Consider the following 13,971-nt stretch of genomic DNA (forward strand, 5'->3'; position numbering starts at 1 on the left):
CTGAAGGAAGGCTTGGAAGAGGAGGAGGAGGAGGAGGAGGAGGAGGAGGAGGCGCCAGGCTGTTGCTGCTGCTGTTGCAGGTTCATGTGCATATAATGAAAAGGCACTTGACAGTCTGCCAAAACGCACGAGAGGGAGAGAGAGAGAAACTGGACCTACTGGATTTCGCAAAGCCAATCGTCATCATCTGCATCTACATGGGGAAGGAGGAGGAGGAGGAGGAGGAGGTGGGATCAGCAGCTCCAGCCGTTGCTGCTCCAATGTGAAACCACAAGCAAAAAAAGGGGGGGGATCCAAAAAAAAAAAAAAAAAAAAAAAAGGCGACGGAGAAAGAGGCGGGGGGGGGGGGGGGGGGGGGGGAGAGAGGCGGCTCCGTGTGCAATTTCTCTCCCTTTTCCCTGCGGATTTCTCTTCCTCTGGCAGCTATGAATTCCGCCGAACAGACCGTTACGTGGCTGATTACCTTGGGGGTGCTGGAGTCGCCCAAAAAAACCATTTCGGACCCGGAGGGCTTTTTGCAGTCGTCTCTGAAAGATGGGGTGGTCCTCTGCAGGCTGCTGGACCGCCTGCTCCCTGGGACCATAGAGAAAGTAAGTGCAATATCACCTCTCCACGCCTCCCCCCGCGCTGCCCCCACCCCACCGCACCGCACCCCGCCCTGCCCCCACCAAATCGGATCCTGTCAGCCGTAGCTCGATTGTGTGCTTCCCCAGAGCACCGGACACACAGACACACGCGGCGCTCCACACACCATTTCCCCTCCTCCCCCGCCCCCTCCTCGCCCATTGAAGGCTAGACCAGCTCAGAAATAACCGGGGCCGGGCGCATTCAGCCTCAGCTCACCGGAGAAGCCGGGGAACGCCTTTGGGCGCGCTTCGGCGCAATGACCTGAACCCCTCCCCCCCGGGCTGGGGAGAGCGGGGCGGCGCTGCCCCGGGGCACCCGGGCCACCGCTCGGCCCGCCGGCGCTTCTCAGCTCGCCAGCCGGGCGGGCGATGCGGGCGCCGGCCCTACGCACTTCCCTTTGTGCGCCGCTGCCCTCCGGGAAGCCCACTCCGCGCCGAAGGGAGCGCGCGGCTTTTCCACAGAATAGCGCTTCCCCCTAGACGGCCGGAGAACCCATCTAGCGGGAGCTCCAAAGGCGCCATTGTGTGGGGGAAGTGGGGAGGGGGCGGGGTGGGGGAGCCGGGAATGGAGTGAGCCGCGGGGCTCGGCGGCTGCCGGGGCTGCGGGGGGGGGGGGGGGGGGGGGGGGGGGGGGGGGGGGGGGGGGGCGGTGCCGCAGCAGTGTCCGAACCTGGCCACGCGCCTTCCCCCACCACCTCCACTGGGGAGGGAAAACGGTTTTTTTTTTTTTTTTTTTTTTTAACCAGCCATGACTAGCTATCATTTTTATTTCTGTCCAGCATTTAGCGACTAACAAAGTCGGGGTGGCTCGCTCCAGTTCAGCGACCCTGACAGAAAAGGCAGTTTTCTGAAATGCCATTGTTCGGACCCATTTTTTGGTCCCGCTTAACAGTTCAACTTTTCTCATTCTGGGGAGGGTCTAAATGGACCGGTTACTTTGTAATTTCCCCCCAACGTTCTCCACAAAAGCTGAGGGCTGGGTTGGGAAATAATGGTTTGTTACTTAGACTACGGGAGGAATTCTTGCTACATCTAAGTAAAAAGATCTTGGGATTACTTGAATTGAAGCCCTAAACATATGTAAGCATGGATTTACAATCCTTGGATTTTATTCCCAGATTTAGACGTGGACAGGACTGTTAGTCCTAGAGATCCTGTTACTCCTAACGTCTACAGCCAATAAGCTGCATACTCATTCAGGGGAACATATGTGTGAACTTTGACCTGATTATCTTTGAGGGCTTAAAGTTTTTTTTCATACCGGACTAGAAGATGAGAAAAGGGAGGATCCCGTGTATATGATTTCAGAGAGGATGCTCTCTCTCTCTCTCTTTTTATTTATTTATTTATTTATTCATTTATTCATTCATTTATTCATTTATTTATTTATTTGGAACAAATAACCAAGAACTATTCTTTATTTTTTTTTTTTGAGGATGAAATTAAAGCATTTATTAGTAGCTATTTTGCCTGAGTACATGCCATTAATACTAACAACCTATATGAAATAGATTAATATTTGCCAAAAAAATTAAATATTCAGATTGTATTATCCTATGGGACTTTGTTAGAACACTGATGAGAAAATGGGATCTCCCAAATCCTCCAGACCCACTGATGATTTCAAGATTATTCACCATCCAAGATGAGTTAGGAGGAAAGCAAAAGCTTAGCTAAAATTGTTTTCTCCACTATCTTCTTAAAATTAGTAGATGCTCTTTCTTTTAAATGTTAAATTCTAGTTCCACTTTTTTTCTTCTGTGAAACAGAATCAAAGAGGGGGAATAATGATAAGAACTTTCATACTGGACTAGAAGATGACAAAAGGGAGGATCCCGTGTATATGATTTCAGAGAGAAGGATGCTCCTTCTTTTAAATGTTAAATTCTAGTTCCACTTTTTTTCTTCTGTGAAACAGAATCAAAGAGGGGTAATAATGATAAGAACTTTCATACTGGACTAGAAGATGACAAAAGGGAGGATCCTGTGTATATGATTTCAGAGAGGATGCTCCTTCTTTTAAATGTTAAATTCTAGTTCCACTTTTTTTCTTCTGTGAAACAGAATTAAAGAGGGGGAATAATGATAAGAACTTTCATACTGGACTAGAAGATGAGAAAAGGGAGGATCCAGTGTATATGATTTCAGAGAGGAGGATGCTCCTTCTTTTAAATGTTAAATTCTAGTTCCACTTTTTTTCTTCTGTGAAACAGAATCAAAGAGGGGGAATAATGATAAGAACAGTTGAATAGCCAAATTGGAACACTTCAGAACTAGGATGGTGTCTTGAAAATAACAATTTATTTATTTTTAGTTTTAAAAATATTTATGCTAGATATTTGCTATAGTATAATCATGTACAGTTGGTCAAATATAATAGAAAATACATTTTAATGATATTACTAATAAGTTTGAATATGTCCCCTTCGTTTCATTTTTAAAGATAGAAAGTTTATTGATGATTGATAATGAGAGTTTTAGCAATGCAAATCAACTATGTAGCATTTACTATATAGAAGGTATTCACTATTATAATTATTGGGGGATACAAACATGACCCATACCGCATGCTTAGGGACAACTTCACAAAAATAGAGCCCTTTCTTTCTTTTTTCTTTTTAAACGAGTTCATCCTATTCTGCCTGTCCTTGAAAAATATTTTGCCTGTAAATGATTCTGATGTCATAACAGAATTGTGATTTAGGTTAGGAAAAAAGAACAGGAGTTAACTTTTTAGAAACCTCACAGACTTTGTTTTCATTTAGATGCCAGTGTCTTTAGTAATAAAAACCAGATGAGAAGTACTGAAACTATATGATAAATTAATAAAATTGTAGACAGAAAATACTTGTCATAGATTCTAAAAGCAATACTTTAAGAAACTTTAATCTTTTATGTTGATAGCAAACAGAGTTCTCTAGAAATTTATACTTTTATTTATAAATGAGACTAGAATGATTCTACTAGCATGTATCAGTAATCACTGGTTTCAGGTTATTCTTTAAAAACTTCAGAGATCACAATTTTTTTTTTTAAAAAGAGGGTTTCATATAAATTATGACTTATAGAAGTCATAAGTGAAACGTATCAAATTGAATACTAAAGTTGAGACTCAACCCTCTAAGTCACTGAGCAATCACTTTTGCTGAATATTATTTTCACATGATGTAAGAGCATTCTATCATCATATATGATAAAATTATAAATGGACAAATACCCATGGTTCAAAAAAAAGTTCTATTAAGGATAAAATCCCAGCTTTGAAAAGTCTTCCTAACAGAGGGATTTAAAAGGAATTATAAATCTGCTTCTTTTACTCTACAAAGTTATTTATTTAAAAAAATTGATGTGTAAATCAAATTGCACAATCCCATAATGCATCCAATATTGATTTGCTTGAAAGTAGAATATGAAACGGGACAAATTTTCCTTAAAAATATAAAAAAGAAAATCTGAATTTCACTTAATGTCAGTGTTTGAGATGATAGACAAGAGGGTGGGATGAGCAGTCTGTGTCTTTTAAATTTAAAGGATCTGAATCCTTGTCCCTGTTTTAACAAAATAATTTTATTAGCAAATATTTAACTAAGCAGTTTTCTAGCTCAGGACAGATAAATTCACAATTTAAAACCACTAGCTTTGGGGAAGGGCTCTCATTATTAAGGAAAGTTTTAAGGCTGACTAAGAATTCTCAGATGTCTTTAATTAGGTGAAGCATTTGCTGGTGTGTTTATTCCATTACATTCATTTGTCCTGTTTTGGAGCTAGTAATGGGGTGGGAATTAGGAAAGTAGAAAGACTTTTAAAATTTTTATAGTTTGTACTTTTCTCATGTATTCTTAGAATTTTCAGGGTTTTCTTTTTTTGCAGTAACTTTTTTTTAAAGAAAAAAATGTAATAGCAAAAAAGAGGAAATTAGAAACCTTGTCTATATTTATATGGAAAAGAAATAATTCTACAGTATTATCAAGATTATATTTTCTATCTGGGGCAAAGATATAAAGTATTTTTTAAAGCTCTGTTTCTTTGTGAGGAAAAATCACATGTGTAGGAATTGTGTGTGTGTGTGTGTGTGTGTGTGTGTGTGGGACAGGTTTCATAGTGGTGATACAGCCACCCTTGTGATCAATTGTGACTCTAGAAAACAGTAAATTATAAACTTGGGCTTCTCTGATGAATGGAGTTAGCTGCCCACTGTATGGGATGACTATTTAAATACATAGAAAGGCATAAAGTTTACCCTCTAAATGTCCTTAATATTATTTGGTGAGAAAACCAATTATAGACAATTAAAGGACACAATTTTCATAAAAAACTAAAAATCATAATAAAAATAAGGAGAACAAAAGTACTATTTTAATGTTACTTTATTAACCTTTGAATGCCTCCGAAATCCTCTTTCTCAGGAAACTTTGTTCTTTCTTGGAAGTTGCTGGAAAGCAGAGATGCATATAAATTTACCTTGTATATCTAAAATTGTGCACAGTAATAACAGATGAACTACTATCCCAGAATTGGCAGATGTTCTATGTATGTGGGGTTATCCAGTATTTCTGTGCAGAGACAGCTGTCTCTCTCTCTCTCTCTCTCTTTTTTATCAGTTTCAGTGCATTTAATAATTGACAATTCAAGTCAGTAATTATTAAGCACCTAGTTCTGTGTCCTGCTATGTTACTTGCTATGGGTGATTCAAAGATACAGTACATTTTTTCTAGAAGGTTATAACCTAATTGGGAAGATATCATGTAAATACTTAAAATAAAAGAATATTAAGATTGTTGATGATCAAATGTTATAATAGCATGCTGCAGATTGCTGGTGCCACATGAATTTAGACAAGGGAGAGATCAGCTTTTGAAGACAAAGTGATGCTGATAACTGTTAACATTCAAAACTTTTAATCTCTTTTTTCCAGTTCCCTACTCAACAGAATACATAGAATATTCCCCAAAATAAAATCTGGTAACTAATCATTATCTTCCATATCTATACAAAAGAGTCAACAAAACATTTCAGAAATTAGGAAAATATATTTCAGAAAATATAGGAAAACAGAAGCTCAGCCATCCTTGAAGAAAATGATAAAAAGAGAAAGGATATTATTTTCACAAAGTCTCAGAATTGGAATAGACCTGATAGTCCCTCTCCAGTTCAATCCTTCCCTGTACAAGGATCCTCTCTCCAATATACTGGACCAGTGGTAACCTAGTTACTATACTAGTAGTAGTCTGCTTACTTACCTTTTTATTCCTAAAAAAAACAAAAAGAAAAATGTGAATCATTAGCAATATTTAGATAGTTATATCTTTTAAACCTTTAGTCAGAATTATTTGGAATCAGAAAGACAATTTGTGGGTTTTTAATAAATATTTGCTGCCTGATAGATATCAAATTGAAAATAATAAAAAGACGGATAAACATAAGGAATCTTTGAACTTTGAAGAACTTCCTATTAATTAAGTTAACTCATTGCCCATTAAGAACTAGAACTATAATTTCATTGATATTGGAAAATTTGCACACACACACACACACACACACACACACACACACAGGGAAACTAGTTTTCTAGAACACTGATAGGTTAAGTGACTTAGGGAGTCATAGCCACTATGGGTCATCTGCAGTACTTGAATTCAGATCTTTCTGGTTCTGAAGCCAATTTTTATCTGTTACACCAAGGCTGCAACTTAACTCTTTTTGAACAACAATGAAGAGATGAATTTTGCTTAGATATTCTAATTAGTGACTATACCATAGTTTTATGAAGATGTAATTTTAAGGTACTGTATCAGCAATGGTTTTTTTTCTGTGTTTGGTTTTCTCTTTCTCTTTGTGCCTCTTCTCTGTTTGCAAAAGAAGAGGTGAATAGGGTTATACCAAGGGAAACATCTGGCCCACAGTAACTGCATTTAATATACAACTCATTAAAGATAAAGTAAACAAACTCAAGTTCAATTTCAACATAAACCCCTCACATAATTTCCTAACAGCTGGCTAGTAAATATAAAGAATTCATGTTAAAATCAAACCTTATCTTTATCCCCATCCTTGATCCCAAATTTGTATTGAGTAGATTTTTTTTTGAAGAAATAAGGTGTATCTATACACACACACACACACACACACAAATACAATTTAAATAATAGCAGGAGAAAGAATAAGATCAATTGCTTGATTATGTGTTATAGAAAGTAAATGGTATAGAAAATAATCAGATAAAAGAGAAAACATTATACACTGTAGCTATAATAATGACTAATAAAGAATGAACATAATTGACTGAACAAACTAATAATAACTTTCATGGAAGGGAGACAGTGTTGTATGGTGGATAAAAAGTAAACTTGAAAGTCAGGAAGACAATGTCCAGCCCATTACATACTGGCTCTGAGACCCTTCAGCAGTCATGTTATCTTTCAATGCTTGCAGCAAATCTTTGTATAAGTTGCAGAACAAGTGCTGATTTGCATTGGTCGAGAGAGTTTCCACACTGGGAGTTCCCTGCATAAATGAAATTATAGGAATAGACTCAAAACAAAAACAAAACAATTTTACATAGTAGTTATAAAGATTTCATGGAATTAGTGTGGTAAATTGGAAGGAACATTGGACTAAGAACACAGGAGAATCTGGCTTTTAGACATAACTGTGATTAGCAAACTAGCTATACAGGTCATTGTATCTGGGTTTTTATATCCTTATCTGAATACATTAAACATAAAACTTGTATGTGGAGGAAATAAAATATTTCATAATATAATATAAATTATAACATAAAAGAAAAAAAAGAAAGATTCAATTTCTCTGGTATGAAGTGAGGGCCAAAAATTTTTACTCAGATTTTCTATATGTTGGGAGCCCCTATGTGGAAGAGAAAACTAGAAATCTGTAGTCCAGTGTGATCTTAAGTGAAGTAACAAATTATCACTGGATTTAATTTTCTTCATCTATCAGATGGTTGGTTGGTTTTATAGGAAAGTTCACTTCCAACTCTAAAATATGGGATATTATTTATTTGCAATGCCAAGTTATCCAGTTCAGTTTTTAGGGACAGTGTCAGTCACTGATGCCTTCCTATGTCTATAATAGAAAATTCCCATTAGCCCCTCTATCACTCTCATTCTGAAACTGAACATCTTAAAGGTAGATGGGGCTATTGTTATTAAGTATTAAGCAATAATGGGTAAGGGACTGTGGAAGGAAGTTTTCATATAAGTCTCTTACTATGAAATTCATTATGATAACTGCTCTAAGCATATTGATAAAATCATAAAATCATAGATTTTATAGATTGATGAGAGAAAACATACATAAATGGGAAGAAACTTATAAATCATCTGTAGCAACTACTGGCCTTTTAAAGATGAGAAAACAGTAATCAGATTTCCTTCCAAAAATATTCAAAATTGTAAAAGCTTATTACAATTTACTTAGCCATTTAAAAAAAAATCACATCAAGAGCTAAATAACTGTTGAAAAGTTGTAATCTTGATTTACATGCTCAGAATCTGAAGTAATTTTGAGATCCCTGGCTATTCCCTGGCAACTAGGAATTTGAAGGACATCCATGTGGATTATTTCTGGAGAAAGGAGAGCTAAATGGTTCCCTAAGGTATTAAAATTTAGGACTGCCATAGGGATTAAAAGCATGAAAGGGTGATCCAGGTTATAATCAGTTTCCCAGGGAGCCGAGCTAAGTTGGGAGATGATCTCAAAATGCATTACAAACCTTAAAATCCTATATTAATATGATTTACTGTTATCACTACTATTATCTTTGAGGGCTCTGGAGGTTCCATTTATGCTAGAGTTTGGGGTACAATTTATCATTCTGCAAATGTTTATGTGCTAGTTATGCTAGATAGTAGCAATACAAATATAAGAGTGAAATAGTTCCTGTCTTCAAGAAGGTTATATTCTACAGGGAGGGGAGTAAAAATCAGGGAAAAGAATGGAATTAAATACTTCATAAAACAAAGGATTTCTATATATAACACAAATACTATCCATTAAAGCTAAATAAAATCATTATTAATAAAAGATGAGCTTTCAACAAAAGAGAGGCATTTCAAAATATATGGGATGGAGCTAAAGCAGACCCCTAAAGGAAAAAAAAAAAAAAGGCAGTGGATTTCAACTGTATGTAAATTGAATAGGAAGCAAGTACTCTTGTGGCAAAATGAATGAATGGATAAATGAAATGTGGGTCAACTGACAGTGCACAGGCATTGTAAAAACACTTTTCCTTATGATTTTTCTGCTATCTTTTAAAGTCTGAGTTCAACAATTTAGGAAGTTTCCTTTTTCTTCACTTTTTTAAAGTTGAAGATTGCTGAGGTAGTAAGTAGCTGGTTGGCCAAAGGACATATATAGTTAAACACATGGGATATCAGGGGCAAAGGTATCTTAAACTGGAGCATAGAGATTGTTTGCATTTATTTTAGTTGTTTTTCATTTATCTATCCTTATTTATTTATTTTAGTTGTCCACTTTGCCTTGGACAAAAAGGCATATGGCCAAATTTTTTCTTTTACCTTTTATCACGTGGGAAAACTGAGCTGAAAGTATAGATGTTTTCTTTCTATCTTAAAGAAAAATGACAAATAAATACATGGTATTTCTGTTTTTTGCCTCCATTAAAGTCCTCCTCTGATGTCTTACCTCAGCATGGAGGATGTCCTTGGGCCCTCAGAGACTATACCAGTGAACTGCATGTGTTGTCAAGTCTTATCTTAGTTTAAAAATGTATTTTAAAATGTTTATTTTATATATATTTTTATATCCTGATTTATGCACATTTCCCTTCTCCTGGTAGAATGTTGGTTCTTTAAGCACAGGGAAGGTTTTTATTTGCTTTGTCTTTGTATATGTAGCATCTAGCACTCTGTTTGGCACATGCCAGGTCCTTGATAAGAAACATATTGCTTGATGGAAAGCCCTAGCCCTAGCAATGGACCATTGTCTCAAGACCAGACAAACTAGATTCAGAGAGAGTCATTGCCAAAAGGCTGACACCCCAGCGTTTTGTTTTGTTTTTTGGTTACCTTAACTCATGAAACTATCTCCTATGTCCTAGAAGGAAACTAATTTTTTTTTGGTGAAGGTTCCTTTATCTGTAAAATAGCAGATTTTTTTTTTTAGTACTATACTTTGCTATGAGATGGTAAACTTATAATTTATATTCTTTATATTCTAATTAATTCTTCACATATTCTATATATAATTTTCTCACTACAAATTTGTATTTTGCTGCCTACTTCATATATATTTGCTGTTTAAAAATATTTCACTCTCTGTAGTGGTATCACGCTTTAACAAAATAATACCAGGAAATAACAGTGGATCATTCTAAATAAAGGATTTTTAATATTGGGTCCATGAACTCCCAAGGGATCCCTAGATAGATTTCCATGAACTTGTGGGCAGGGGAAAATTATGCTTTTATTTTTTACTAACTTCTAACTGCAGTTTAATCACTTAAGCAATCATTTAAAAAGTTTATTCTGAGAAAAGGCCCACAGACTTAACTGCAAAAGAGGTTCATGACACAAAAAAGGTAAGAATCCCTATTTTAAATGAATAAAACAACTTAATAAGAGTGCCTTTTCTCTGCTATTGCCAATTTTTTTCCTGTTCCCAGCAAGGGGTCACATCACCCATTGGCACAAACTGCAGAGTACTTTGGACCCACACCAACAAGAAATCAATTAATCTTTCTCCATGGCATCCTCTAACCCTAATGGTATTTACCATGACTTCATGGTTTGACTATGATATTTCTAAAGTTAATTCTGGAGCTTCCTATTTTCCATTTCCTTTAAGATATTTAAATTCTTGTTTCCTCGAGGAAGCATTTTTTTTGACATTCTGGAGATTTATGCAATTTTCTTAGAGTAGAGCATCAAAAAATGTTTGTTTGGTCTGTTCTGGATTTAGTGTAAGGTGTGTGTGACACAGGCGTATCTTAAAGATATTATGAGTTCAGTTTCTGATCACTGCAATTAAGCAAATATCACAATAAAGTAAGTCACATGAATCTTTTACATACAAAAGTTATGTCTATACTATATTCTATTAAGTGTGCAATAATGTCTAAAAACTTCCCAATGAATACCTTAATTAAAAATATATTATTGTTAAAAAAAAATTGCTAACCATCATCTGAGCCTTTAGTAGTTGTAATCATTTTGCTAGTGGAGTGTTTTGCCTCCGTGTTGATGTCTGCTGACCCTTCAGAGAGATTGCTGAAGGATGGAGTGGTGGTAGCAATTTCTTAAAATAACAATAAAGTTGTGTCATGTATTGACTCTTCCTTTCAAAAAATTTTTTCTGTAGCATGTGATGCTATTTGATAGCATTTTACCTACAATACAACTTCTTTCAAAATTGGAATTAGTCCTCTCAAACCCTGGTGCTGCTTTATCGACTAAGTTTATGTAATATGATTTAATACTGTTGTCTCAAGGAATAGGGAAGCCTGAGGAGAGGAGAAAAAGAAGGGAGTGACTAAGTGAATGGAGCAATCAGAACACACAATTTGTGATGTTACAATAGTAACATCAAAGATTCCTCATTACAGATCACCATAACAAATATAATAATAATAATGAAAAAAGTTTGAAATATTGTGAGAATTATCAAAATGTGACAGAGACACAATGTGAGCACATGTTGTTGGAAAAATGACACCAACAGACCTGCTCAATGCATAATTGCCACAAACCTTTAATTTGTTTTAAAAAAGGCAATATCTGCAAAATGCAATAAAGTGAAACACAATGAAATAAAGTATGCCTAGATTGCTTTTTATTACTATTTTTTGAGAGGATATTTATTAGCCATTTTGGTAAGCTTATTAATTGTCATTACAGCTATCCCTCTTGCCACTAAAAAACGGCACACTTATATCATTCTTTTGTGCAATTTAACTAGCTTTTGTCTATTACAAGAAAAGCATATTTATTTATCACATGCTTGAGGGAAGCTGGACAGATTTAGGAAATCTCTCAAGATTGATATGATTGGCACATAGTATATGGTATGTGGGTATATGGTATATGGTACTGCACTGACATTAAAACTTTCCAAAGTTGTATCTGGGGAAGCACCCTTGGCCTGGTCTTTTCTATTTTAGGACTAGAATATTTTAATTGGAAATGATTTATCCATCAACTATTCTCATAGCACTTTATGGAAAGAGCACTCAATTTGTAGTCAGAGTACCCAGGTTAGTATCCAAACTTTTGACTTGCTACCTTTATGACTTTGGGCAAATTATTCCACGTTGTTGGCCCTCATTTCCCTCATGAATAAAATGAGAGGATTGGATTAGATGTCCTATAAGATCCACTCTAGTTTTAAATGTATGTCCTACAGTCTTCTTGAGTATTTATTATATTTTAATTTATATCTTGTGTATATGTCCTCTTCACCTACAAGATGATAAGCTTTTTGAAAGCAGGGATCCTGTGAAATTTATCTGTATATTTAGTATCATAGAACTGGAAGGAACCTTAGAGATAAATCATAGGGCCATAAGATCATAAGATTGTAGATTTAGAACTAGAAAAGACTTTAGACTTTAGATTTTTTTTCTCCATTGTGTACATAAAGGAAAGAGGGAAGTAGAGTAGGATTTATAAGTCACCAAGGGAAAAAGAGCTGAAAACAAAACATTAAATCCTGATTTAATTCAATTCAATAAACACTTAGTAAGTATCTAATAAATACTAGGTACTTTGTTTTCCACAATACCATTACTGTCCCACTGTTGCCTTATATATAATACATACTCAATGGTAAACAATTGAATGAAGAAATGAATGAAAACTACCTAATATGTTTGTCTTATGATATATTATTCCTACGAGAATTAAAATCTAGTTGACTTGCAGTCCCACAATTGTTTGGATTTCTCCCCCAAGCTTTGTATTGTATTTATATCTCCAAGTTTATATCTAATTTTTAAAAAATTATTGCAATTTTATTAATTATTACAAATCAATATGAGACATAAAGCAAAATAAAGAAAAGGTAAGAGATGAAGATGAGGGTGATCTAGCAAGCTGCTGTAGATGGCCTCTACTGACATTTTTCATATCCTGTCTTGTGAAGTCTTCACATTTTGATCTTATATTGCATTTAACTTGACATACAGGTATGTCTTGTTTTCCCAGTTAGATCATAAGGTCCTTTAAACCAGGGATTGATATTGAACTCAGATTCAATCTTGCTCCTGAGAGTTATTTTCTGTCCTTAGTAGGGAAAAAAAATGTGATGGGAGACTCTGAGCTCTGTTCACTTGCTTTTTTTCTTATCATGAGCACTGCTATCCTTGTAGTTACTCCGGTTCACAATTAGTCACTCAGATTCAGTCTTCTGGAAGTCCTCATTCTTCCTCATGCTCATATCTATTCAGTTCATAAGTCTTATTGATAATATCTTCATAGCATCTCACATCCGTCCCCTTCGCTCTACTCACATGAACTACCCCCAAGTTCAAGCCCTCACACCCTTCACCTGGATTTTGGAAATTTTATCCTAATTGGTCTCCTTGCCTCAAATATCTCCCCTATCCAAACTATCCTTCAAACAGCTACCAAAAATGATATTTCTAATGCATAAATTTGATCACACCACTCTCTTAATAACCTCCAAAGGCCTCCTAAATCTTTAGAATCAAATATAAACTTTTCTTTTTGTTTTGTTATTAGAGCTCGTCATGATATACCTTTTCAGGCTTAAACAAAATTCCCCTTCATATGCTTTACAATTCAGCCTGCTACCATCTTTCATTATATCTGCCTTTGTACAAGTTATTTGTGTATAGAATATACTCCTTCAATTTTTCCTTAGAATTGTTTTTTAAAGCTCAGCTCAAATGCCATTTATGTTAGGCTTTTATTGATGCAGCTTCCAGTACATTTTCTCATAATAATAAAGTTAGTTTGTGCATGTGTCTGTGTGTGTGTATGTATGTGTATATATAGATACAGATATAGATATAGATAGATAGATAAGTGCTTATTATTTCATATATCTAGCCTTTTCCTGAGCCTTAGTTCCAGTCTTGCATCAATTGTACCTTAGAATCTCTAACATGATCAAAACAGAACTTATTATCCTTCCTCCATATATATATGTAGGTATGTATATATATATATCCCTTCTCTCCACTCATAGTCACTACCCTAGTGTAGGTTCTTGAAGTCTCTCGCCTAGCCTACTGCAACACACTGCTGGTTATTCTCCTTGCCTCAAGTCTTTCCCCACTCAAAAACATTCTCTACTTAGCTGTCAAATTATCTTAAAGTTAACAATGATACCTTTCAATATCTTTTAT

General features: G+C 35.7%; 1 protein-coding gene across 5 annotated transcripts in view; it reads left to right on the plus strand.

Annotated features, from left to right (window-relative positions):
- Positions 1-405: 405 nt before the first annotated feature.
- ARHGEF7 (Rho guanine nucleotide exchange factor 7) overlaps positions 406-13,971 on the plus strand; it is a 319,978-nt gene continuing 306,412 nt past the window's right edge. For all 5 annotated transcript variants that reach the window (XM_031958722.1, XM_031958725.1, XM_031958724.1 and 2 more), the window contains exon 1: positions 406-590. In XM_031958722.1, coding sequence (XP_031814582.1) covers positions 426-590 — 165 coding nt within the window. In that variant the 5' untranslated portion in view covers positions 406-425. The remainder of the gene's footprint in view (positions 591-13,971) is intronic.

Source organism: Sarcophilus harrisii, chromosome 3, assembly GCF_902635505.1.
Source record: "Sarcophilus harrisii chromosome 3, mSarHar1.11, whole genome shotgun sequence".
Taxonomy (NCBI): Eukaryota; Metazoa; Chordata; class Mammalia; order Dasyuromorphia; family Dasyuridae; genus Sarcophilus; species Sarcophilus harrisii.